This window comes from Anser cygnoides, chromosome Z, assembly GCF_040182565.1.
Source record: "Anser cygnoides isolate HZ-2024a breed goose chromosome Z, Taihu_goose_T2T_genome, whole genome shotgun sequence".
In the NCBI taxonomy this organism is placed as follows: domain Eukaryota; kingdom Metazoa; phylum Chordata; class Aves; order Anseriformes; family Anatidae; genus Anser; species Anser cygnoides.
In genome coordinates this window covers 29820515-29848488 of record NC_089912.1, presented here as the reverse complement: position 1 = coordinate 29848488, position 27974 = coordinate 29820515, and the positions used below count along the sequence as shown (strand labels likewise).

Below are 27974 nucleotides of genomic sequence, written 5' to 3'. Positions count from 1 at the left end.
CAAAACTGAGGTTAATTCTGATTTGATCAGTAGGTTTTGAAATTGAGAAGACAGAAGGCAACTCTGATGCTGCATCCAAACACTGAGCGCCTAAAGAAGGCTGTAGGTGGGAGGAGCTTTAGGTACATGTAGGCTGGGTGGTTATTGGCCCATGCAGCCAGGAAATCATCACTTATACTTGTATTCGTTGAGAGCTTTGGGGGGGGGGGGGCGGGGGGGAACAGATCTCATCTAATGGTTGAGATAATGTCAGCCACGCATTCAAATCCTGTGCAAAAGATCTTAACATACAGCATAGAAATAAGACATAATAGACAGGTATCACCCAAATGCATATCCAAATAAAAAGGGAAGGGGGAATTAGAAGCAGCAACATTGCCTCAGTATTCATCACTTTTAAGGATTTTATTCGTACAGTCTTAATTTCTCTTTCATTAGTCTATTGATATAAAATACTGTAAAAGTATTAAGTTTTTAACTTTTGTATCTTGATCTTTTTTGTCTTATCTCATTTGCTGAAGTGGTGAAGTGGGGTGGAGTGTTTGAAACACTTCCTTCCCAGCTTGATTCATGAAACTCCTTTCTAACTTACCTGATTATGCGGTTCATAAGTAGCATTAACTAGGGGAGTTGACCTTATTTTTGTCTTTATATTTTGAAAACAAAAATCAAGCTGCTTTCTTTGATAATGTTAACTATGAAAGTTTGTGTGCATTTTCAAAGGCTACCAATTCCAGTGTTTAATTGGAGATTTACCAGCTAAGTCCCTGCTTCTCTGTGAGCCGAGGCTATTTTATGGCTTTAAACTGTTGAAAAGATAAGATACTGGATAAGTTGTACCTGTTGTCTTAAGCTCAAACATTGGTTTACGGTAATGAAAATTCTAATCAGTGCTGTTTGGAACTAGTGATTTTTCTTTAATTGGCTGAAGAAAGCAGTCTCCACTGAGAAAATGATTGCACTTTCTGAAATATTTCTCACCTTTTGCATTTATATAGAATTTCCAGTGCAGTATGTAGGATCTCAGTTTTCTGCAAAGTGCTTTTGTATATCAGTGTTAGCACCTGTGAAGTTGAACCTATGTTTTGGAATGGTGTTTTGGGCTGCCAATCTCCATTCCTTCCCCTCACCTATGGCAGGAACAATAACTGCAACAATAGTTTTGGCTGATAATAAAATCAGGATTTGGAAGAAGATGTACAAGGAGTCCAGTATGGGGTGTACGAGTGAGTGTTCCCCTCTTCCATGAAAGATTTAATGCTTTGCAGTTCAGGTTTTTAGAGATTGATTGATTGATTTTCCTGCTAAGCTGTATTGTTAGTAAACTAACATTAAGAGGAGCAAACCTGGCCATATAGGTTTTATTTTTACAATTCAATGATATATGTAGTAAGTAACTCAATGTAAGTTAAGGTTTATGGCTTTGATTAGGTAAATGTGAAAGATGGGTCTATGCCAAAATGAGTCAACAAAAACTTTAAACAGTATATTGTGTTGCTGTTCTAGAGTAGCGTTCCTGAAATTTTAATCAGGACATTTCAGAGATATGTGAAACATTAACAGAACATTTTCCTCTCCTTGTCCTCCTTTTATTTGAGGTTGTCAATGCAGGTTTGGGGATAGGCAATTCAGGAGACAGTGTGTAACCTTTTAATAGTTTTGCCAAATTCTCATTGTCCCAAATGTCTGGAGTCACATTTTAGACAACTCTTCAATGTGAAAAAATACATTTTTGTTCCTAAAGTCAAGTTGAGCCTTTTTTCTCCTGCCAGGCATTATGAATAATTTTTTTCTAATCACATGCTTAACGATTTGTACACTTAAAACGTACATTTGTTTTAAAATTGAAATCAAATTTAAACATTGGTTTAATTTCAACAAGTCCATATAATCCTTGAAAGCTTGCTGGGTATCATCTCTGCTGTTTTCCCCTACCTTGTTTTCCTCCGCCCTGTTTTCAAACTACGTAATGCAAGTTCCTCTTTTTTTATCTTTCACACATAGGATGTGTGAAAAATTTCACTATGTAAATCTAAAGTAGGTATATTTTCGTTTTTGCTTCTCATAAGTACAGATGAATACTGTACTGTAACATGTTTATCCTTTACTTAAAGAACAGATTCTGCAGCAAATATGCATTATTTACAAATGAATCTTACTTACAAGTTTTGTAGTGCTAGGTATACGTAGATGTTTGCACAGAGAATATTAAAGACACTAGCTCAGAAAATTGTACGGCTTTATCTTGTCTATAATAGTGTGGGTTTTTCTGGTAGAGTAATGCTTCCAAAACTTGCTTTTCAGATACGATAAAATGAGACTTAATTCACTAAGTAAAATATGAATATAGGTTTTACAGCAAACATTCTTCTGATATCTAATTTTCAAGCTTTTTTTCTTTCCTTGACAACAGTTATATGAACAGTTATATTTCAGTTTGTTGAAAATACTGCTTTTGATATAAAAGAGTGCAGTGACTTCACATACGTTATTTCCGCAGTTTCTTCATTGGCTCTTCCTTGTGCCATGATGTTAGTTACTGAGAGGGATTAAATCATTTCAGAAACAATAACATTTGTACAGTCTTTGTGTACATTATTACATATTTATATACATCATATTTGTCCTGTATACATATACCTTTATGCCGTTTGCCTGAGCTGAAGAGTGTAAAGCGAATTTTCTGAATGCCAAAGGAATGGTGGAGCCTTTGCTGTGTGGAGCAGTATTTGTTCTGGCTGGCACCTTTTCCTCAGCCTCACTTTACCACCATGGTAGCAGGTTCATTGCTTGCTATCTATGCTGATACCTTGCAACTGTTTCACCACTGATTCTAGCAAACATGACCATTAAATAAACAACAAATATAAAACAGATCTTTAAAAGGAAAATAATACCTTGAAGTTACTTTTTGTCCTGTTGTATGGTCTTAAGAAATGCCACATCTTTCCTGGAGAGAAAACTGATGTGGTTTGTTTGTGGGATTTGATGTTTGGTGAGCAGCTGATGCTGTTAAAGAAAAGCTCAGCAGTGTAAAAGATGGGTGTAAAAATTAGGTATCTAAAAAGTACTGTGGACCTGGATAAATGTATCCCCATTGATAAACATCATTAGCTCTTCCTGAAATCATTCATTGCACAGAGTTATTTGACATAATATCAGTGAGTTGCTTGTTTGAGGACTGTAACTTTAGTGCAGCTAGCTCTTAGTACATAATTTGAGTTGCAATGTTCAAGCTGTTAGAATGAGAGCTCTGCTCTTCTCTGCTTCCATTGAATCTTGGGGGTTGACTGAGTTTGTGTGGGTTATGTTGTTTTAATCAATAATAGACTAACTAGTTCCCTGTTGTACATTTCTTGAGTTTTCTTGGTACTGGCACAGCTGAAATAGCAGGTACTCCTGTTTTCACTGTCAAAACATCAAGGCAAGGGAAAGACATTGACTATTAAATGCATAATATGCCAAATTTATAAATTTATCCATCCAGTTTTGCTGAGTCACTGGACATTTCCCTGGAACATGCGTGGCTTTGTTAGTGTCTGCTTATCTGAGGATGGTGTTCTCTTCCTTCCATACAAAGTGCCTCACTTTCAGCCTCAGGTAGCAAAACAAGTCATTTGTTCATAGTTTCTCTGTGTTCCCTGGTGGGCCCTTTTCGGACACACTGGCAGATTAGTAAGTTCATGTTCCTACACAACACTAACTCTGTACCTCTCTCCTATTACTTAAAATGCATAGAAGTGGTTTTACCTGCAGTGGGAATCAAATTTTACTCCAGCTTAGTAGGCATGCTTTACAGAGAGAAAACCTTTTGGTCTGGCCATGAGTTTTACTACGTCTGCTCGTCTGTGACAACATGCTGCCCAGTTGCTTTTTGGCTTCCTGGTTGTTCTGGGGTAATGGACAGTTTCCTGTGCTTATCTCTGTGATAGGGGCTCAGTTGCTGCAAAATGATAGGTGCTACTGTAATTATTTTATTTCTTTTAGTAAAAACACTGCATGACACCTGCACATTAATTGAAGATGATATTGTGATGAACTTACAGTCTCAAAAAGTGATGATGGTCTGCCTAACTGTACCAGCGGGATTGATTGGATTATTTTTTAATATTTTAACCTCTTAACTGGGATATGCAAGGCTGAAAAAAAAAAACAAATGTCACAGCATTTTCTACGTACATTTTAAAAGGGAATAAATCTGGGGAATAGACCAATTAAATTAATGTAAAAAATTAGAGTGAGTTTTCAGTTTCAAATCAGACACAAGACCTGATAATATATATCACCATCACTCATAATGAGATTTGTTACATGTTGTTGTCTGAAGCTTTTATACATCGTCTGAGAAACAAGATAAGGGACCTTCTTCAGTGTAGTTTGTTCTGATTAATTACACGTATTTCCAGAGGTTGCTTGATTCAAGCAGCACTTACAAAACAGAATACTTGCAAGGGACCTACACAGATCATCAAGTCCAACTGCCTGACCACTTCAGGGCTAACCAAAAGTTAAAGCATATTATTAATGGCATTATCCAAATGCCTCTTGCCTCTTATGGTCATTTCCAACCCTTCAGTCTGGAAAAAGAGAGGTCGTGATGCTTTGTGTCCTTAAGTCATGCCACTTTTTAACACCTAGATACGACTACACTGATCACATTTATATAGTAAGTTATGCATTATGTAGTACATACAGCAAGCTTATTTTATTATTGGCCTGTCGTGTTGTAACTACGTGTGAATTTCATTTGTAAGCATTCTTCTCTCTTTAAAAAAAAGAACAGACTGGGCTTGTTATGGTCCTCTGAATATTGCAGTGTAGAGATCTGTCCCAACAGATTTTCAGGCACCTGTGTTCCAGGACTAAAAAAACCTTTTCATGAACAGCTGTTTTGAGAAAATGTCTGTTCTCTTTCATCTTGAAGTATAATAGGATTGCTTTTCTGGATTAGTCTATCACATTTAAGTTTCAACCTCGCATCTGCTCTCTGGATTGCTTCTAAACCACAAGTATTCCTATTTTTTTCTCCTATATGTGATACAGATCACATTGAGGAAGATATTAAAAAACACTACATATAATGAATTTCTGGAAAAATAACGTAAACTCCTTTTTACTTTGGTGTGTTTAAGTTTTTAGTTGCGGCAAGGGGAGCCTTAAGAAACCAGGTCGAGTGTCATTTCATTAGTGCTAACTAGGGAGCAATGTTAGGCCCAGCCCCATGACTTTTGTTTAACCTCCTTGTTCACTGTAAGACCGAGATTATGTTTAGTAAGGGTTTAGATTTTAAGTCACCATGCTGGGATGACAGAACTTTTGTAGTGCATTTCAGCAGCTTGGGTCCATGTTTCCTTAGCTGTGAATTAGTGTGAGCACAGTGCATCTGGTGTACCTACAGCTGATAGGGCAGTGGTTCACTGGAACCATGCTGCTCCTGTATAGGTTAAACTTCCCCAGTCTTGCAATTATTCTTTTTTTTTTCTGCATTGTAATTAGAAACTGAATTAATCAGCATGAGTCACTGAATTTATGTTTGCCCCTTGACTATACTTGTGTTTGTGTGTAAGACAGCAGGGAAATGTGATGGTTGCAATATTGTTCTTTGGGCTGCTGCGTACTCCTTATGGCTTGTTGCAGTTTAAGAGTACCTTTTTAGTTCTTCTTGTGGGCCTTTTAGCTGACTGTAGTAGCTCATGGGTTTAAATGGAAAGGTCATAACAGTTCAGTCCCCATGATGGATGACTCACACTCTTGTCTTCCTACACTAATCCCTGTGAACCATCAGGAAGCAAACACTCTACAGTTTATCTGAGCATAAATGATTTAAACATATTTGCCACGGTTCCTCTTTGAAAAAGTAGCCTGACTTCTATGCTTCTGTGAACACGTACGTCAGCATTAGTAACAGTCAACATTCTGATATTTTGTCTGCATGCTTTTAAGTGGAGAATAGAAGTCTGGTGATGCCATTGATCTTCATTGCAGTTCTGATCTCATAGCCTGAAATCAAACTGGTAATCTACTGTGACATTTTGCAGCATGGCAGAACAACTGAGGCCTTGGTTGCTTCTAGTGTTTGCCAAAGAAATCCACGGAAATTGGTTTTAACTGTTGTTTCCCTAGAAACTATTCTTAGGTGTTAAAACTATGAATTGCCTTGAAACTAGATTCTATTTTAGTTTTTCTTATTTTCTGATCGGATTTTTCATATAATTATTTTGACCTGATGAATTACTAGTGCTTGCATGCAGGTTTGAAAATTAAGGTAGTTGGCTTTAGAAGAAACTTAACTTGAGAATAATTTCTTCAAAAAGCAAACTGTTCTATGAGCAGCGGAGCTGATGAAGCCTACTTTCTGCCAGATTTATGTTCTTTATCTGTCTCCTCCTTCCTTCTGCAGTGCCTCCCCTGTCTTCTACCTCTTTTGCTGGCCATGCAGCTGCAGCACTTGCCATGGCTGGGGTTGGAGCTGTGTACTGACTGGCTGCTGCCTTTGCAAGTGGTTAAGATGTGAGTCTTAATACCTGCCCTTCCTGTATAGCAGATGTAAATTTGGATGTCTTCTGTGAGCAGTTCTGGGGTGGGGTCGGGTTGGGACTTGAAGGAATTTGGTTATCCTTCAGTCTCCTTTCAAATGGGATTGAAGCTAGCCAATGGATTTGAAGAGCAACAAGGAACTGCTAGAAAAGCCCTTCTTGTGTAGAATTATAAAAGATCTTCCGTTGCACAATACTTTCTTTCCACTTTTTTTTTCTTTCACTAGTTTGTCTGTATGTTTTCATTTGTAACTTAGCTTTCTGTCCTCTGTGCTCTGCGGGGTCTCCAATTTTCTATACAGAATCACTGAATGGTTTGGGTTGGGAGGGATCTTAAAGACCATCCAGTTCCAACCCCCTGCCACGGGCACGGACACCTCCCACCAGACCAGGTTGTTCAAAACCCCATCCAGCCTGGCCTTGAACACTTCCAGGGATGGGGCATCCACAGCTTCTCTGGGCAATCTGTGCCAGTGCCTTGCCACCCTCAGAGTGAAGAATTTCTTCCTAATATCTCATCTAAACCCATCCTCTTTAAAACTGTTACCCCTTCTCCTGTCACTACACTTGCTGAGTTTGTTTCTTCCTATCTTTCCTGTAGGCCTCCTTTAGGTACTGGAAGGCCTCAATGAGGTCTCCATGGAGCCTTCTCTTCTCCAGGCTGAAGAGCCCCAATTCCCTCAGCCTGTCCTCACAGGAGAGGTGCTCCAGCCCTCTGAGCATCCTTCTGGCCCTCCTTTTGATTCATTCCAGCAGGTCCATGTCCTTCTTGTGCTGGGGGCCCCAGAGCTGAACACAGCACTCTCGGTGGGGTCTCATGAGAGCAGAGCAGAGCCGGGGGGAATCACCTCCCTCGCCCTGCTGGTCAAGCTTGTGAGTAAACATGCTCCAGCTCCGAAACAATAATGTTGGACCACTGAACTGAAATCACACCCTAAAGGCTTGCTTGAACAAGAGCACTATAATGAGAAGTTTCTGTCCTCAAGCCCTTTTAGAGGTTGCTTTTACCTAGAGGTTGGAGAAGGTGATCTTTTGAAATCACTTCTAACCTCAGTTGTCCTGTGCCCTTATGATCCTATTCATGGTCACAAAAGTACATTTATGCTGGGACAAGGAGTGAGCAGGTACATCATAATGCCAGCAAATGCCTTGCTTTCATCCATTTCCATGTTGCTTGTTCAATTCACCAGTGCACCTTCCTTCCTCTTACTGTTTTGTATGGGTACGATTTTTGCCCCATTCACACACACACTTTTTTAAGCCTTTAGAGCCCATTTCTGAAGCTATCTGAATACCCTGTCAGTTTGATCTGAAAGAACTGGCAGAAAAGTATCAAGATTGATAAAAAATTATCAGAGGGCTGAAACACCTCTCCTGTGAAGACAGGTTGAGGGAGTTGGGGTTTTTCAGCCTGGAGAAGAGAAGGCTCCGGTGAGACCTTATAGCGGCCTTCCAGTGCCCGAAGGGGGGTCTTACGAGAAAGATGGAGAGTGACTTTTTACCAGGGTCTGTGGTGACAGGACAAGGGGTAATAGCTTTAAACTGAAAGAGGGTAGATTTGAATTGGATATAAGGAAGGAATTTTTCATGATGAGGGTGAGGCACTGTCACAGGCTGCCCAGAGAAGCTGTGGATGCCCCATCCCTGGAGGTGTTCAAGACCAGACTGGATGGGGCTTTGAGCAACCTGGTCTGGTGGGAGGTGTCCCTGCCCATGGCAGGGGGGTTAGCGCCAGGTGATCTTTAAGGTACTTTCCAACCCAAACCATTCTGTGATTCTATGATTAACCTCAAATGTTGAAGGGGACCTTAGCTATATATATATATATATATATATGTATAAAAAAAAAATCTTTATTATAGGTGCACTGATGTCCCTCTATATATAGATTGGCAGTAAGTACATTCTTGCCAGAAATTAGTAAAAGCCTTCTAAAACCTTTTCAATAGGTTCTAGATTGAAAGAAAACTTTCTTTCTCATTCTGAAAATGATGTACAGTATTGAGATGTGGTATGATTATTGTTTGGCTAACAATAGACCCCCATGTCTGAAAGAGCTTAGCTTCATATCCAAAGCCGTGCAGTTTGACAAAAGTTTTGCCTACTCCTTTTGAAGCTGTGAAGAGGCACTATTCTAATTAACTAATTTGCAAGAGCCTAAAAAGTTGGTAATGGGATTTCTTGCACTCTTTGGTTGAGAAATCTCTTCCATATAGATAGCTTTTCCATTTGGGTTGTTTTGTTTTCCAGACAGCTCTGTGGTGTCCAGAGAAAAAAGCTATCAACAACAAAACCTATCAACAACCTTTCTGTGTTGTTTACAGTGCTCTGGATGAAATACAGTATGAGGGAAAAAAAAACAACAAAACTCCTAGTTTCTAAGGTTGCAACTTCTGTCTCCACGTCCAATAACCTGTATACAGTTCTTCTCAACAGTGATTTTTCTACTTTTCACTGAGTGGGTTAAGTGAAAGGTAACGTTTTACATAAACAGTTGCAGATGTGCGGAAGTTTGATCAAAATATATCTGCACGTGAAGAATGAAGGTACCTGATGCTGGTAGAATGAAGTCATCAATTTTAACTATAATATTTATATTGCCTTGGGAGATGCATCATTTTTTTGGGTGCTTATTAAAAACAGTAGCCTAAAAAATGTAAAGTGGATATTTTATTTGTATAGCTGCCAGCTCCTTGGCAAATATTCTCCTCTAACAATGACTTAGTAACTAGCATATTTAGAAGCACCTTAAGAACAGTATTGGCTGCCTGTTCTTTACCCTGCAACATAAAAAATATTTCATTGTACCTAATTTAGTTGAATACAAGTAGAGTTATTTGGGGTAGGAGATGTGTAGCCAAGGCAGTGACATTAGTGAACTGGGAATGAAATGTGGTGATCCCAAACTATGGTGCAAGATGTGACTGAGTATGTGCAACGGAAGCATCTTGAAGCCCAGAAGGGAGCAAGATACTGAACCAAAAGGCAGAAAAACTTGGCAAGGTTTATTGAAAACAAGCCCAAGGAAGAAAATTGAAGAGCTCCTGATGATAGTATGTGTGGTAACAGTGTTTCCTGTTCTTTACCTTAATAAACTGTCTTTGAGATATTATAGTAATGCCTTTTGTTTATGACGTAACATACGCTCTTCTCTTTTTTCAGATCAAATTCAGTTACCCAGAAATATGATTGAAAACAGTATGTTTGAGGAAGAGCCCGATGTGGTTGACTTGGCAAAAGAGCCTTGTTTACATCCCCTGGAGCCAGATGAAGTTGAATATGAACCAAGAAGCTCACGGCTCTTGGTGCGTGGCCTTGGGGAGCATGAAATGGATGATGATGAAGAGGATTATGAGTCATCAGCAAAATTGCTGGGAATGTCCTTCATTAACAGAAGCTCAGGCCTCCGGAATAACATGGCTGGCTATAGACAAAGTCCAGACGGATCATGCTCGGTGCCCTCTACAAGGACCATGGTGGTTTGCACTGTTGTTCTTGTGATTGCGATTTCAGTAATAATGGTGATTTATCTTCTTCCCAAATGTACCTTTACCAAAGAAGGCTGCCATAAAAAAAATCGTACAATGGAACTAATATACCCTTTGGCAACCAATGGAAAACTGTTTCCATGGGCAAAAATGAGACTTCCTTCTGATGTTGTACCACTGCATTATGATCTTGAGTTGCAGCCAAACCTTACTACTCTGAAATTTTCAGGATCTGTAAAGATAGTGGTTAATGTTCTCCAGGTAACTAGGAAGATTGTGCTTCACAGCTCAGGACTTAATATCACCAAGGCATCCCTTACTTCAACAGGAGGAAGTCAAGCAAAGCCAGTTGAATTGCTGGAATATCCATTGCATGACCAAATTGCAGTCATGGCTCCTGAGGCTCTCCTTGTAGGACAGAATTATATTGTCTACATAGAATATTCGTCTAATTTATCAGACACCTACTATGGCTTCTACAAAATTTCTTACAAGGATGAGAATTCTAAACAAAGGTATGCACGCAAATATTGCTTCTCTCTTCTGTCATTTCTAGATTATGCTTTAGTAGAAATAACAAGGGTAGCTTTTTCTATTGAATGTTTTGTACAACTGGTTCCTAATGGACAAAGTGAATCTTTAACCTCCTGATGTTTTAAATCTAGAGATTAAAAAAAAAAAACACTTTATTCTTATGTTGCTGACACTTTAAGCAAAGCTCCTAGGGAGATGGAAGTTATCAGCGATTAAAATCAGCAATGCCTGGGAACTGTCCTTCATGGATGAGTTCATTAAGTCAGGGCAGCTTCTTCCTCAGTTTAATGTAATGCTGTATGCTGCTTATAGGTAGTTATAGCATGGCTTTTTTGTGTTGTTGTTGTTTAATTGTTAGTTTCTTTAGTGAGAAATGTCCTTAGCTAGTTGATAGTACCACCAATGTGGAGAATGAGGGCTTTTTACAAAGAAGATTAACGAAAATAGCTACCCACCACCAGCTACTTCAAATGGTCCTTAGCATGATTGTGTACTTAAGATTTTTCGTGCCTTCGTTAACATATAATAGTCCATGCAGATTTTCTAGAAACAGTGGTGCAAAAGAAAGATGAAAAGAGCACTATGGGTAAGTTCACTTGCTGACAGGAAAGTAGATGTGAAGGGCCTACAAAATGGCTGTTAAATGGAATAAACACTTACCAGCTTGTTCTAAGAAATGCTGAGACCTAAACAAAAAAAAAAAGTGAAATGGTACATAAAGGGAAAAGCATGGAAAAGAGAAAAAAAATGTCATCAGCGTTACAAATTCTTTTAACAGCAGAGAATTTGTATGGAAATGCCCCAAATACTTATGAGTAGATTTTGTTTCCTGAAAGGAGAAGGCAAACTTTATAATTAATACCACTGAAGTTGTCCTCTGGAGAAGGGATCACACTGATATTTTACTTATTTTCACTGACTTAAAACAAGACTCTTAGAGTTATTGCTCTGTTTTTATACTTCAAGGAGTCTCACTAAAAAAACATGTGGCAAACTGGTTATAATTTTTTCTTTTTCCAGTGAGATACAATAACTACACTGCTCATGTTTGAATTATTCAAGTCCCTCAAGGGTAGCCATCTTTTAAAATAAAAACTGCTCAGTGTAAAGATGATTTCATAGACTGTTAGGAAGCTGCACAACATGTGAAAGATATATTTCTTATTATTCTGTAAATAAAAAATAGTATATTTCATTTCAGATTCAGCAGGCCTCTCTAGGCACTGACAAGATATTTAAACTAAAACTGATTTATTTTTCAGAAGTTTACTTACCATTTGCTGTTAAAACTCCCCATAGCTAGGTCCTAGTGGATCTGTAACATACTGCTGAAATGTACAAGAAAACAGGTTGTCTGCAGCAGCTGTCTTCAAATATATGCAAGAACTGGTGGAGTATAATTGGGTTCTTGAAGTGATCAGCAGCTGTGGAGTAATGCAGAAACTTTCTCCCCTTCACTCCCATGCGTTTCTGCTGGTCCTTATGTGAGGTTGTCTGGGGGAGTTTCTGTAAGAGATCAAGATTTTGAAGACAGAATTTTGGTTTAAAGCATTTCTGATCTGTTTCAATTTGCCCAGGTCTGATGAAGATGCTTTACTGAGGTACAGAGGTTCAGATATCTAAGGTGGCACACTGTCAATAAGTCTCTTACGCTCAGGAGGAGCCCTTTCATATACTAATACATGATATTGTATGTGTGATGATTAGTGAGAACCTGCTGCTTCCTGGGAAGCTGCTGCTATGGCTCAGTCTTCTGACAATATAACAAAAATGCCAAAAGTCTGTGTTGGAATTCTTTAAGTAATAAAAAAAAAATCACAAAGGCTGTACATTGCATCAGAAGAACGTAATTACAAGATGAAATGAAGTAGATAAAAGTAGCTTATCACAAGCCCTGAAAGACATACAGTTTCATTTCACTCCATATTTCATGGTGATAAGAGTAGAGTCTTGCAGTAAGATTGCAGAAGGCAAAAATAACATCAAGTGTTGTAAATAGCTACTTCTTGAGATTTCATACTTTTTTGTAGTCTGATGTAGTTGAAGCTTTGTCATCTTGCAGTTGCAGTAGTAGAAAGAGCTTGTATGTGGAGAGGAAAAAGAGAATCTTAGTAAGTTTGGAGGATTTTGTCCACCTTTAGTCTAGTGCTACCTGCTTCTGTTCAAAGACAGGATGCTTTAACTTACATATTTTTCAATGAATAGTTTCCAGTAAATTTTACCGATTATCATCATTTCCATTGCCCTACATGCCTCTGTTTCCCAGGGTGTTTGTTGTCTTTGTATGCTTACAGTCAGTGTTTTTAGGAATACAGGCTATTTTGACAACCTGATTTTTTAAAAAAATATTAAACAGATTGTATCCTATTTATATTTTTATGCAAAATGGATCGTTGCGAACTTCAGGATTGTGGTTGATGGGAAAGAGAGGACTAAATTTGAAAGCAGACCAGGAGAATAAATCTTATGAATTGACAGTGACATGCCTCCTCAGAAAAGCTGTAGGTCCAAAATGTTGGAGTCAGAGTAAAATAAAAGACAACCCCCAAAAGCTCCTGGGGAGCTTGGCAGTAGGTTTAAAATAGAAACTGTTTCTTTGGTAAATGGAAGACAAATTGGCGAACTTCATGTTTAGGTTCCAGGGTTGTCCTGGGGGAGCAGAACACAAGTCAGAGATACTCTCTAGAAAAAGCTGTAATTTCTGGAGCTAGTTAATATCAAAACACTTGAGGAGGTCCACAGATGTTTGAGAGGTTCTCTTGTGATATGACTAGTTGTTGTGTTAGAGGCAAGACAGTGCATGAATTTACATCCGCTAGCTAGCAAAGCAAGCAGGAAGACAGCTGAACTGCAAGAGCATCCTCAGCTGAAGGCACAACATTTAGATGGAAAAGCTTCCCTGTTGTTATGTCTGCTGCTGAGGTTTCAAACGTTTTATATGGTTGGCGTGTCCACTGATTAAATTTGTCTCCTTTAAGCTTTGTTCCCTCTTTCTGGAAAGATCACTGGTCTGGTGACTGTTCTTTAATTGCATTAATTCAGGTATAGGATAAGAAAACAAGAAACAGCCAAGGAGATTAGTTCTCCAATAGATAAGTTTGTTTGGTTTCAAAAATACTTCTTTATAATCCTAATGAAACATTTATTCTAAATGGACTGACCATATTATCTGCCATTTGGAAAGCTTCTTCCATAGCAAGCAGTTACAAGGTTTGCGGGGAAAGATGACTCTGTACAATCAAACATAAACTGTCATTTATCCTTTTCATAACTCTTAATTTGCCCTTCTCTACTCTCTTCATTAGGTGGTTTGCAGCAACTCAGTTTGAACCTCTGGCAGCAAGGTCTGCTTTTCCATGCTTTGATGAACCAGCATTGAAAGCTACTTTTTTAATCAAGATCAAGAGAGATGAGAAACTTACTGCTCTGTCAAATATGCCAAAGGTACTTACTTTTATACAGGAATTTTAGTAGAGCTATCTCCTAGGTAATCTCTGTAAGTTCTCTGCATTGTGTTTGCTGCATTAATGTTCGGGGGGTAAATTAGAATCATAGGATCATGTAGTTTGGACCTTGAGAAGATAAACTGTACACTCTGACTTTCTTATAAAACAAATGTCTGTTCCTCAAGGACTTGAGCTAAGTAACTCTGGGGGAGGGGAACGACTGATTAACACACTATATAATATAGGGATGTTACTGTAGTGACAGTTGAATGGCTATAGGAGGGATTCCTGCTCAGGGTAAATGAGTTGTAATCTTGTAGGATTTTGTTGTTGGCTACAACAATCACAAAAGCACTTAAGGTTTTCTTTGGAGGTTTCTGTGTTTGCTGATATTGCACATTTGCAGAAGACTGGAATGTCTTTATCAACAGTTTCTGTATCATTAGTAACTAGGAGCAGTCTCTGTTATGTCTGGTATAGAAGGATGGACTTTTGAGCACGAATGAGGCTCAAAAGTAGGGTGTAAACAGTCTGAACCCCAGAATTCAAATAAGGATCTGAAATTCCTTCAGGTAGATCCTTTCAGTTAAAATCTTCTACAAGCATATCTGAATTTTATGGTGATGCTTGATGCCATTAAGTGTTTGGAGAAACCTTAATAGAAACCTAATTCATTTAGACAGACCATCAAGACTAACTTACTTCCTAGTCTGTATCTGAACTAGGTCCTCTCTCATCAAAAGCATAACCACCTTTTATCACCCAATAGAAACTCATGAATATTGATATTAATCTAACTAATAGTGAAAAAAATTATGCCCTCAGTGTTGGTGAAACATATATGTATACTGTGCCAGTATACATGGATTTCAGGAGGCTGTCAAAGGCTCAGATGCTGGTGTAGCTGCCCCATTTTTTGAAAAGCAAACTGATAATTGTACCTATGTGAAACAGTGTCTTCCTCATACAAAATGAATGTTAATGGATTTGTGGTGATTCTCAACAATTACTTCAATAGGATTCCAGCACCTTGGTTTATATCCAGGTCTAAGAGGACATTATCGGCTGCTCTCTTCACTGAAAGAATCACTATACAAACTGCTTGACAACTCTCCTTTTTTTTTTTCTGTTTTTGTAAACAAGAAAGGGCGGTTACTTGCTTTCCTCTGCCAGAAGTTGGACAAGTGGTTAAAGTAATTTTCATAAAACAGCTTCTATCATTTTTTATATACAAACTATTGTTTGTCATTGCTGCTTGTGTTTAGATATTGCTGAGCAAATTGCAAATAGTTGCTTGAAATTTATTCTGTTCTTAAGCATACCTTCCACAGATCATGAGTACTGACCAAGAATGTTTGTGTTTGCAACTCTTCTACTGCACCACAGTATCCAAAGTTGGAAGGGACCCACAAGGATCGTCGTGTCCAACTCCTGGCTGCACACAGGACTACCTAAAAATAAGCCCATGTGTCTGAGAGCACTGTCCAAATGCTGCTTGTGCTCCAGCAGAGTTGGTGAAGTGATCACTGCCCTGGGGAGCCTGTCCCAGTGCCCGACCACCCTCTGGGTGCAGAACCTTTCCGTAACACCCAGCCTGACCCTTCCCTGTCCCAGCTCCATGCCGTGCCTCAGGTCCTGTCACTGTCCCCAGAGAGCAGAGCTCAGCGCCTGCCCCTCCGCTCCCCTTGTGAGGGAGCTGCAGGCTGCCATGAGGCCTCCCCTCAGCCTGCTCTGCTCTGGGCTGAACAAACCCAGTCACCTCAGCCACTCCTCATGCATCCCGTCCTCTAGACCTTTCATCATCTTTGTAGCTCTCCTTTGGACGCCCTCTAATAGGTTTATGTTCTCTTTATATTGTGGCACCCAAAACTGCACAGTGTTTGACGTAAGGCTGCACACGTGCAAAGCAGGAAGTATCACTTCTTTTGACCAGCCAGCAATGCCGGGCCTGATGCCCCCCAGGATATGGCTGGCCCTTTTGACTGCCAGGACACACTGCTGACTAACATTCAACTTGCTGTTGACCAAAACCCCCAGGTTCCTTTCTGTGGGGCTGCTCTTCAGCCTCTTATCCCTATTCTGTGCCTATATCCAGGGTTTCCCTTGTCCCAGGTGCAGCATCCAGCACTTGCTCTTGTTAAATTTCATATTGTTGGTGACTGCCCAGCTTTCTAATTTGTGAAGATCTCTCAGTTAGGCCTCTCAACCCTGGAGGGAGTCAACTGCTCCTCCTGGTTTATTTTCACCTTTGAACTTACTTAAACTTACTTACCTTCAAGTTCTGCATCCAAGTCATTAAGGAAAACATTGAAGAGAACCATCCCCAAAATGGAGTCCTGAGGACCCCACTAGTAACTGGCCTCCATCCAGATGTAAACCCTATTTACTTTAATTCTTTGAGCCTAACCAGTCAGCCAATTGTTTATCTATCATATCATGTATTTATCTAGTTGTATGCTGGACATTCTGTCCAGAAGGATACTGTGTGAGACAGCATAGAAGGCCTTGCTAAAATCCCCCCCAAGTCACATCTACTGTCTTCCTCTGGTCAACTAGATGGGTAACTTCACGGTAAAAGGAAATTAAGTTTGTTAAGCAGGACTCTCATGAACAAATGCTGGCTATGACCAATGACTGCATTGTCTTTAAAGTGTTTTTCAGTAACTCCCAGAATGATCATCTCTATAACGCGATAGTTTTCATCTCTGTTAGAATTATCTGGTATACCTATGGCATCAATGAGAGGGCTTAGTTGCCCTCTTGACTGGTAATGACTGGCAGATGAAATGGGGGAAAAACGATGATTAACTCTGCTTCACTGTCATATGTGGTTAGGTATCTAAGGAAAATGGTTGGGGATAATTCAAGATCAAGGATGGTATTTTGGGGGGTTGCTGGGTGCTACTATTTTAGTTTATCTGTCTTTAAGTTCTGTGTTCTCCTTTAACATTTACTTATTTGCTTGACTTTTTGCTTCATTTTGGAAATTTCCCCTATTCAGGAATCTTTAATTCCTCTTTGAAAGTTTGAAAGGAATTACTGGTCTGCTGTCATTTAGTATGTCTGCTAATGCCAGTTGTGGTTGATAATAGATTTCTCCAGAAGGGAAAGCAAGGGCCCTCACTGTAACAGAAGGCATGTTTACTTCCCTTGTTTTTCTCTCACAATGTGTCTGTGCAGCACCTCCATTCTGCTTTCTTCAGTAAATGCTTTGTTCTGTCATTTAATCTAGCCGCTCCATTGACTTCCCTTTCTCTTCTGACTTCACTTAGATTTCATGTCTTTTGTGCAAGGTGTTTGTGCAATATTGTTTGTGCAGGAAGAAGTCACCTGGGAAACTACTGCATTTGTTTGTGGTATTGGGCAAGGCTTCGAAAGTTCAAACTATCTTCTTGTAGATTATGCAAATGGGTCACTTGATGCAGTCAACAGTAAGCATCAGTATGTATAAGCAGGCTTTTCTACCTTCCTGAGAGAATCAGCAGCTGAGCTGCTTGTAGCTGAGGCTCTGTGTTGCTAAGACTTGTGACTTTTGAGCTCAACTGATCCAACCAATATGCCTGAAAATGCAACTCTGTATTTCCTGTTTAGTGAGTTACTGCTTCTTGTCAGAGGATCTTCCTCTAATTAGTCAGACTCCCAGACCTTAAGACATACAATTTAAATCTGGAAAGAATGACAGTTATTTGCCTTCACCTTGCATCTTTCCATAACGCCGGCCTTGCATTGCCAGTCCTGCAAGGTATGTGCCTGTGGCATTTTGCACTGGGGAGGGAGCCGTTCCCCATCTCATTTGTTTCTGCTCAGCTCCAAGCGCTGTTAAGCAGTTGGTAGCTCTTTCTGTGTGTGTGTGCCACAAGTCATCATCCACATGGAGAAAACATACTGATAAGGTGCTTTTACAGTTAGATCATTAATGCATCTTTTTTCTTCCACCTCACTTCAGGACACATTTACATGTAAGTTCCTAGCCTTTCTTACCGCAGTGTCGTATTCATTGCATTGCTCATTTTTCAAGGAGGTAGGAAGCAATTTGAAAAAATGGAGATTTGGGAAATGTGTCCTTTTACTCCTACTTGCAGTGAAAAATGGGTTGGTATTGCACATTTGTATCATCTTAAACGTGGATATTATGGATTTTCCCTATTTATTGCTTTAACTACATACTTAGCGGTTCCTGTACTGCATTGAAAATGTGCGTGCCTTTCCTTGTTCCCAGCATTGTGATCTACATAGAGTCATTCCTCAAGTGATTTTTATGGCACTCCTGCATCTTAAATTCCCTTCTGAATATGTCTCTTGCATCTTTTTGGCATTTTGACTACTGCTCATGTTTGTCATACCACTTGAGTTACCTTCAAATCTGCTGCTGCTGCTTCTGCCTTGAGTACTACATCTCTTCAACTACCTGTGAGTGCCATAGGCAGAAGATTCTGTCCTTTCAAGCTAAGAATTCTCCTCCTCTCCCATCTTGTCAGGCTTTTTCCATCATCTGGTTCTCTGCTTTTTAGTCCACTTCTGTCTTGCTGCATTTGTTCCTGGTATCTGATACTTTTCACTGCACTTCTAGTTTGCCCGCTATTTTTTTCTCTGTACCAATTACTGAGCTTGTTAGAGTGAGAATGTTTTAAGAGCACAGCAGACAAAACATTTCAAAAACTTATCATTTGCATTTTTTCTTGTTTCCATCTCTGTTTTAAAATACGGTTATTACGTTGTTTTTGTGATAAAGATTTGAGAAGGCGTCCTTACGTGAAACAAAGAGAATATCAGAGAAAGACATAAACAGCAGTGAAGTTGTATGTTTAGTGTTGAGAACCAAAGGCAAGTTCTCATGTCTGTTAAGTCAGATTTAATTTGATTTTTATCAAGAAGTTATAAGAACACACAGAGCAAGTGAATTGATAGTTCTGCTAATGGACAGTATCTCTAGAACAATTACTCATTTGTGTTTATACTGCAAACAATATTTTTTCCTCTCTCCTCAACTCGATACCCTGATAACTTGATCCTGTATATTTCCTCATTTGTTGTTATGATATCTAAACTTGCAGTTAGTGGGTTTAGAAGTGGTCCCTTTGGGTTTTGTAACTTGTCAGGAAAGCTTGCTCTCCCATGCTTGTGAATTACAGTAAAATCTTTATTTTTTGTGACTGTACAAAACAAAGAAATTAGACAAGCGTTTCTGTGGAAAAGTATGTTACCTCAAGAACATTCCTGGCATCAATGAGTTCTCTTGTAGCAGTACCAACTTTTATACGCAAACCTTCTTTTTATTGGCATGTTTTTTGTCCCTGATCTTCCAAGTGCTCTAGCACATGCTGAACTCCTACCTATCAGGCTTAGCCTGGATTAGATATTCTGTTAGGTAGCATGGGATCCCAATGCAACACTTCAGGCTAGTGAGCTGATCTGTGTATGCATAAAGAAAGAAATACCAAATGTGGATAAGGTTATCTTGTTGCATAAAGCATATTCCATTGGTGAGATCATTACTAGGATAGGCCCTCTTCTGAAAATAAACACTTAAACAAACTTCTGTTAGGAAAAATAAATAACTGAAATTTCTCCTGTAATAACTGCACGTCTTGGGAACAGGCTGTACTGGATGGAGACAATTAAGATCAGATTCTTTACTCTATCCAGGAGAATATTAAAGGGTGAGCTTCATCGATTTCTATAAATACTTACATTAGCAGGAGATCTCAGGAGCAGGATTTCTCAACTAGTGTGTGCACAGCTAATATGGCAATATTTAATGGCTGACACACATTCAAGCTAGAAGTAAACTGTATGAGTTTTGGGCTTGTGTTTTGTGATTTTTTTTATTTTTATTTTTTAATGAGGATAACTGACTTGAAACAGTTTATTTGCAGCCACAGCAGACACTTTGTCCCCTTAAGTACAGTATCACTTTTTATGATAATGAAGTTGTAGTATATATAAATTTATGAATGTTTTGAAGAAATTCAAGAAAGAAATTCTGTTCGTACATGATGGCCAGACAGGATGATTGTATTGCTCTGCTCAGGATTAAACATATATTCCTCTTTCAGGCTGCCAGTTTATTTTTTGTGACAGTTAAATGTTAGGTCGTTGTTTGGTTTGAGACAGTCTTGTCCAAAGCTAGAGTTATTGTTTCTTTTAAATGCTCATGGTTTCTGGAAACAAACATATTTATGAAGTTTCAGAAGACACATGTACTACTGTCACTGTCTCCAAACCTTTACTATTCTGCATTAGTGATTTTTATACGTTTAGCTGTTGTCTTTATGTAATTTCTTTGTGAAGGACTATACAAAGAATTACTTCTAGGTGTAGAGCTTGGATTTCCAGGATTAATATTAAAGAAAAACGTCTGCATTCTTAAGAAGTATTCTTAAGATACACAATGGTATCATACTTCAGAAGGTTGAGTGGGCAGTTACATTTGACAGCGTGTGTTTAAACTGGACATGTTTGTGCTTTGAAGTGAATGAGACCTTAGGTTTTCTTAACTTTTTAAAATGAAATTTCTTCCAATTGGTAGGGGTTAGGCAGAGGAGGAGTCATGCTGTGTGTTTTTTCTTTGTTTATTTAGTATGCTTAGTTCCTGTTCTTGAAGAGATGTCTGGGAAGAGACAAATATTTAATCTGTGCAGTGCCTGTATTCTCAGACTTTGCTGAACTGTGCCTGCTGTGCCTACTATGCTGAACTGTACCTACAGCCTGTGCTGAACTGTGCATACAGTGGATTAATGCTAATCTTGCTGTTGATTTTGGATTATACTAGGGGTTTTAAGTATGAATTAAATGAGATAGAGGACGTCTCCAACAATGCGGTTGTCTGCTAATACTGCATATTAAAAGCTTGATAAGTAATTTTGAGTTATATAGGCTTACATGTTCCATGTCTCCTCAAGCTGTGTTACACCATGGGTAGATTTTGGGTCTTACCTGTCCTACTGAAACATAACCAAAATATAAATTTATTCTTCAGGTTTGCTTATAAACTGTTCCTAGCCACTTGTGAAATAATTCTTCAATTTAACACTGATTTCTTGCATGCTTTAGTGTTCTTTTGTCTACATTAGTAATACTTTTCTTTTATCTGCAGAAAGCCACTACTCCTGTGACAAATGGAATTGTCCAAGATGAATTTTTTGTGAGTTTGAAGATGAGCACCTACCTGGTAGCCTTTGTTGTTGCAGACTTGAAAAACATCAGTAAAGAAACTAATGGGAGTCTGGTACGTTTATTCCTCTTGTAAGTTCCCCCCCCTCCCCTTTCCCAGTGCAGCCAAAGAAAACAAAACCATTAAAAAAAATCCACAAACCAACGAGCAAACACAAACTTTCTACAAGACCTAGTGACTCCCTCCATGAACCCCCACCCTATTTATTTATTTTCTTGTTTTTTTTTTTTTTTGATACTTATCGTAGGTACAGTATTATGCTTATTTTGGACAATGACCATATGCTTTAGGCTGGATTGATGTCAGGGCTTATACCAGACTGAGAAGACTTCTGCAGCGTGGGACTCAACATCAGGGCTTATTAGTAGTAGGAATTCACAAAATCTAAAACTCCTAAGAGCTTTCATAACTGGAAGCTTTTAAAACATTTGGTTTTAATACTTGATCTGTGAAGGATTAATGTCACGGAACCAAGAATGGTTCAAAAGATGTACAGAAACAGTATGGTTCCCAAGGGAAGCAAACATACTATTTACATCACAATACACTTTGTCATATGTGTTCAAATAGAGCAGCAAATATGTTATATAAAAAAAAATACCTAAAAAAAACCAAAACCCTCTACCTTTCAATAAGTCAGGTTTTTATTTATTTATTTATTTTTATGGATATGGACTGCAGAGTAAGTGAGCAGTTTCTGCAATGTGTGCCATTTAAGTAACTAAATATGAAAACATGATAATACTAGGAGTTGTTCCTTAATCTTATTTTAAGAAATGCAGGAGTTTCAGGTAGGCAGTGATTTTAATGACTGTAGCTGGAACTGTGTGGAGAAATGTTGGAAGTGTCAGTAGGTACTTAGAAAGAGCCAAGAGTTGTGTGGTGTTGTAGAGGGAATAGTAGCACTACAGAAGGAGAAGCCCTTTCCAAAACTACTAAAAATTGCTGTCTTCCAGGCTAGTGAAGCAATGTCATGATCTATATCTCTTTAATCTAGTATACAGAAGTAAGGATGCTGGTCAATACAATTTAATTTTGTTTTGGAGAAGTATTTCTAATTATAGTTGAATAGGATGGACTGCATATAATGTAACTTGAAAAGGTGAATTTTTTGTGCTTTTTTTTCTTTTTCCCTTGTGGCTGCTATTCAGCTCTATAGCCTTTTTCCTGGGAGGAAATTGATTGCTCTACAAAATGTTTCATGTTTGCAGAGAGAAACAACTGTCTGTGTGGTGTGCTTTCCTTTCTCCATAACAGAATTATTTGCATGGGTTATTGGTATCATAGAACTATGTAGGAGAAGAGAAAAAGAAGAAATGATGTATTCTGTCTGAGGGAGGGTGGTTCTTCACTGTCCTTCTCCTTTATTCTTACCAAGCAAGGTTTAGCAAAACTAAGGAAGTCTAGCAGAGCTTTAGAAGGCACCAGACAGAAACAGGCTAGCAATGTATAGTATTTACTAGCTTAATGACAGGAAGTCTGAAAACGATCATACCAGCTCAGGGTAGAGTCTAGCTAGTGAGTTCTTTGCTTGCCAAGAGTGTCTAATAGTCCAAGAGAGACTGTAAGAACACTTCCAGACTGTGAGACTGTCTTTTGTGTTTGTGTATGCATCTAAATGTGGATGAACCTGTAACCTAATCAAAGCTATTTTCATGATAGAGCCACTTCTAAAGCTTTTGTAGCTGTAAGTTTCAAAGTCTGTTCTCTTCTCTGTTTTGACTAGGTATCTGTCTATGCCATACCACAGCATATAAACCAAGTAGAGTATGCTCTAAACACGGCAGTGAAACTTCTGGAATTTTATCAAAAGTACTTTTTAATAAATTACCCTCTTGAAAAATTAGGTAAGTTCTTTTGAACTTTTTTTTAAGCACAAAAAGAAACCCTAATAAATTCTGAGAAATGCAGGGGAACTTTAATTCTTCTCAGGTGTCTTTTAAATAAATAAATACATAAGATGGAATAAAACATCTCTGAAATAAGGTTGCCCAAACATTATTTTCAAAATCCACTACATGTTTCATTAAGTGTACATGCCAAGTGATCCACAAGCCAGAAAATTGTGAACTTTTGAGAATGGGTTATTTATACTTGTATGTAACATCAAAGAAACAATTCAATGAACATTTAATGTGATGCCCTTTGATAGGGAGATAGAGAATTCTCAGACAGAACAGTGTTCACCAGTGTGAAATCTGTAACCTGACTTCTCTGCATGTATTACTGTGACTGGAAAGGTTATTAAATGCAGTCATCTAACATGCCACTTTCAGTAGTGGCAGCTGCATTTCCTGGTTACTCGTGTGCATGCAAGATCTAAAGGCAGTGTGTAGTGCTTTAAGTTGTTTGTGTAAGAATACTGCTAAAGAAACACGGCTATAAATCCATGAGGCTTTCATGCTTGAAATGTGACTGCATGCCCACACCACAGGATTTAAATAATGATTTTTTTTTCATGGATTATGTAATAGAATAGATAGACTTGAAATATGCTTTTAACTAGCTGTTTTCAATAGCTTCTTTCAAATCTTTTCCAGATCTGGTAGCAATTCCTGATTTTCAGTCTGGTGCAATGGAAAACTGGGGCTTGGTCACCTTCCGAGAAACAACACTGTTGTATGACAGTAAAACTTCTTCAGCAAGGGATAAAAAGCTAATAACTGCAGTGATAGCTCATGAGCTTGCCCATCAGGTATTACTAGATTGGGGAGGTCATTATTTGTTTTTGTTTGTTTTTTTGTTTGTTTTTGAATGCAATCGTGTTTATTAAATTCACATCTGCTTCCACTGCTACTAGGTTGTGCATTTTATCTTTTCCGAATACCTGCAAGAGTATTTTCTCCAGTGCAACAGGCAGAGTGCAATTCTGTCACTGTCTAATTACCGAGTTATTCATGCAAAAGCATGCTGTGGTTTTGAATAAATTTGTTTTTGTCACAAAATAAAGCTGAGGATGGATGGAGTGTCACTGTACTCCTTTGATTTTATTTCAGAAAAATAATTGGTTTTGGTCTTTTGTAGTGGTTTGGCAATCTAGTAACTATGGAATGGTGGAATGATCTCTGGCTGAATGAGGGATTTGCCACTTTCATGGAGTACTTTGCCATGGAGGAGATTTTTCCAGAATTACATTCAGTAAGTGTTTTCTATAACTAGACTTGTTGTACCTTCATTAAGATCTGCTTTTTAATGTTGACCACGAAGGATTGATATTTATAAACTCATATTAGAAGTCCACTTTGAGTAGCATTCATATCTCTTTATTTTGTATTATACCTCTCCTTCATAGGGCCTTTCATTATATTGGAAGTAGGTTTTCATTTGTTTGTTTGAGTGGGTTTTGTTTTTTTTAAACTTTGGTGGTAGTGTAAATACAGTCTTTGTGTTATAGATAGGTTAAAACTGAAAGTTTACAAGGAAAGCCCAGGTATGTCATTGACCAAGGTTTTTTTTCTCCACTTTTTCCAGTAGCCTTAGGCATCACCAGAGCTTTAGGTTACTAAATATGCCTGGAGTCACTTTTGTCTTTCCATCATTATGGTAATCATGTCTGAATCAGTTTGGGATTCGCGAGTCAGGGACTGGATTTAAAAGTATGTTACGGTCCGACCCAGTGGATGCTGATAGCGTGGAATTACACCACATACATTGTACAAAGCACTGCTCCCAACGGGCACTTCTCTTTACAGACGTGTCTGAAGGAGAGAGAAGGAAGCTTTTTGGTATAACCTAGTGTTGGTTTAAAAACTCACTCAGCTTGTATGGCTTCTGAAAAGCTCTGGAAAACGTAAGCGATTTAAACTTGATCATTCCCCTCTTGTTGTAAAGCATTCCTGTCACCGAATTCAGGCCAAGAAGGGAAGACTGGTGGAACTACATGGAGGGGGCAGTGGAGAGACTACCTCCTCATCCTAGGTAAAGGGTATCTCCTAGGAAGGGAGATAGCAGGGCTACAGGTTCCACTTCAAGAAGTGCTTATGCAATTTGCGTTAGTCATGGGATTAAAAGCCTGACTGGTACTGACTGTTTCCTACTTGCTGGATTGTGTCCCCAGCATCCTAGCTGGGTGTGAATTCTGAGTATTTAATTCACCCTTCTTTTACTACATTAAGAAACTTGGGTTGCAAACTTGGTTCAGTAGAGTTTTTTCTTGGAACTAGGTGTTAAGTTTTTTCATTTGGTTTTTGAGTTTGGTGCTCACCGAAAGTATGCTTCCAAAGTTGTCCTGCTTTTGAGCATGTGTGGTGAGAGGACGACAAAAAGCTACCCTGGTATTCTAACAAGAACATACCTCCTTTTCAGTACTTCGTTCTGAAAGGTGCCTGACAAGGTACCTTCACCTACGTCTTGTTTCACCACTTGGTGGTGCCAAAAAGTGTTTTGTTGAACACAAAAAAATCAGTCCAAACAACTGCATTCAAAATGAATAGCTTTAAATTTTCAACTTCAAAGGATTTCTTGATTGTCTCATAAAACAGGCCTTTCCTTCATTTTCTGTAACCCATTAAGATTCACTCCTGCTGTATGGAAACTTTAAAGAGAGTTGCTTCGTTAAATCTCAGTGAAATGAAATAAATAGGAATGCAATCAGCTTCTTTAAAAATAGTTTAAATGTTTAATTGTCGAGGGTTGTTGCATTATGGTAACAATGTATTAAATACCCATATCCTTCATCAAGAAGGAAGAGGCTTTGGTACTGGGATCGCTAGATAAGATGCTGTTTACATGCGCATGAGCATCATTGTAGTCAATAATTTTGTTAGACTTCGGGCATTAACATTGTAGCACTCTACAGAAATAACGCCTTTGCATTCCCTCCAAAGTGAACTAAAAACATAGAGACAAATTGAGCACATACTTATTTATTAAGTACGTTTATTATCCCTAGTGTTGAAGATATATTACTGGAACAAGAGCTTAAGGGTCTGAATGATAATGTAAACACCAGCGTGAGATTCCGCTACTGAAATCTGGAAGGAAAATATTAGGTGTCATGAATACTACCCTGACAATTCTTCTGCTGCCTCCATTGGCAAGAAGGCAAGCAATGGTGTTTCAGACTAATGGAAGAGCAAGGCAAAGACGAGTTTTACTGTTCTGCTTGCCATGTATGTTCCAGCTTCTCAAACACTTGTATGTTCTACCTTCTCAGACACAGATGTTTGTCTTGTAGGATGAAGATTTCCTAAATCTAATATTCAAGGCTATGATGAAGGATTCAATGAATTCTTCACATCCAGTCTCTTCTGCTGTTCAGTCGTCAGAGCAAATTGAAGAAATGTTTGATGCACTTTCTTATATCAAGGTAACTTCAAAAATATTTCAAAATAATCAGAAAGTGATGTATTAACTACCGTAAAAATGAATGTGGGATCAAGAGTAAGTAGGCATGTACTGGCAGTTGTTTGGGAATACCTAGGATCTTTCAGAAGTGTTTCTGAGCATCTACATAATTTTAAATTCATATTTAAAAAATAAATAAATAAAACTATGTACCTGCATTTGTGTCTTTACTTAATGTACTTCTGTTTGGTGCATGGTTCGGCACAAAGTAAAATATTCATGAAGATGTAAGAAGGGACCCAATGGGTGAAACAAATGTCCAGCTGTTTATATATTCTGTTTGTGATAGCAGATTGTAACAATATCACAGGATCCTAAGAAAAGAGTAAGAAAAAGGCACTTATTGACCCTCTTCCATCTTTATTTATTTATTACTCTGCTTTTTGAAAACGATATTTTAGAGACCTTCTGAGTGGAGACTTGCATTCTGGAATGTAAGGTGATTCTACAGCATATCCTGGTTGTCTACAACTATATTATATCTGTTTCTAATCAGTAGTGAGGGATATGTATGAGTTTGTTTTTTTTTTTAAACTTCACAGTGCCTCACTTAGAAATGCATGGGAAAGCAAATAGTTGCATTTGCCAAAGTTTTACTTACTATGTCTCAGGTTTAGATGTCGTGTACCCTGAGTTTGGTAGTATGGGAGGAAAGCCCTTTATCTCTTTTGGATTAGCTGTCATTTTTTCAACACCATGGTTGTAGTCTCATCTAATATGAAACTAGCTCTAATGAGCTAGTGCTCATTAGAAAACTGCGTCTTTAGAAATGCTGCATCTTTCTCTGCTCAGTGATGAAAAGCACCTCCTAAAGCTGTCTTGGTTTGTTTTCTCTTTCTTAGCTGGTCAACCTGTTGTCTGGCATCCCTGAGCATTCTGAGATGCCAGATGGTCTTAACCACAGTGATGTGCATCTGTTTCTTTTGGTCTGTGTTCACTGAATTACAAGAACAGAGATGTGATTTTTCAGCTTCCCATGGTTGTGAAGTAAATTTGGTTTCTGTCCCTAAGTTGTATGTCAGAAGGCATGGCTGTTATTTCAGGCTTCAGGGTTTCTCTCTCAATTAGTTGCCTTCATGGTGAGCTTCTGGAAGCTACACAACATTCATGATCGTGCCTGTAGCTGCGTAACTTCTGCGATTAGAATGCTGTCAATCTTTGATCAAAACTGTGTGATTTTAATGGAAATATTCTCAAAGTGATTAGGTTGGAGTTTCAGTCCATTAGTAAAACGTTATATTCAGACAATTACTTTATTAGTTTACTGGTACTAGCAAGTATGTGCGCCTTCTCCATGGAGATGTAGCAACCTACATCTTGGAGTTTAGGAGTTAAATGAGAAGTTTAGCCCTTGCATTGCCAGAAACGGGTTTTTCATGGCTGTCTTCTTTGTTTCAGAGGCGTTCGTTGCTTAGTTCTTGCTACATTCACATTGTGTTTGTATTCCACT

At 38.5% G+C, this 27974-nt stretch overlaps 1 protein-coding gene across 6 annotated transcripts in view; it reads left to right on the top strand.

Annotated features, from left to right (window-relative positions):
* LNPEP (leucyl and cystinyl aminopeptidase) overlaps nt 1-27974 on the top strand; it is a 65304-nt gene that overhangs the window by 16484 nt on the left and 20846 nt on the right. For 4 of the 6 annotated variants that reach the window (XM_048051092.2, XM_066987827.1, XM_066987828.1 and 1 more), the window contains exons 2-9: nt 6401-6510; nt 9699-10539; nt 13864-14002; nt 21101-21232; nt 22905-23025; nt 23719-23873; nt 24203-24316; nt 26355-26486. In XM_048051092.2, coding sequence (XP_047907049.1) covers nt 9722-10539; nt 13864-14002; nt 21101-21232; nt 22905-23025; nt 23719-23873; nt 24203-24316; nt 26355-26486 — 1611 coding nt within the window. In that variant the 5' untranslated portion in view covers nt 6401-6510; nt 9699-9721. The remainder of the gene's footprint in view (nt 1-6400; nt 6511-9698; nt 10540-13863; nt 14003-21100; nt 21233-22904; nt 23026-23718; nt 23874-24202; nt 24317-26354; nt 26487-27974) is intronic. The other 2 variants (XM_048051093.2, XM_066987829.1) reach the window with 1 other exon arrangement.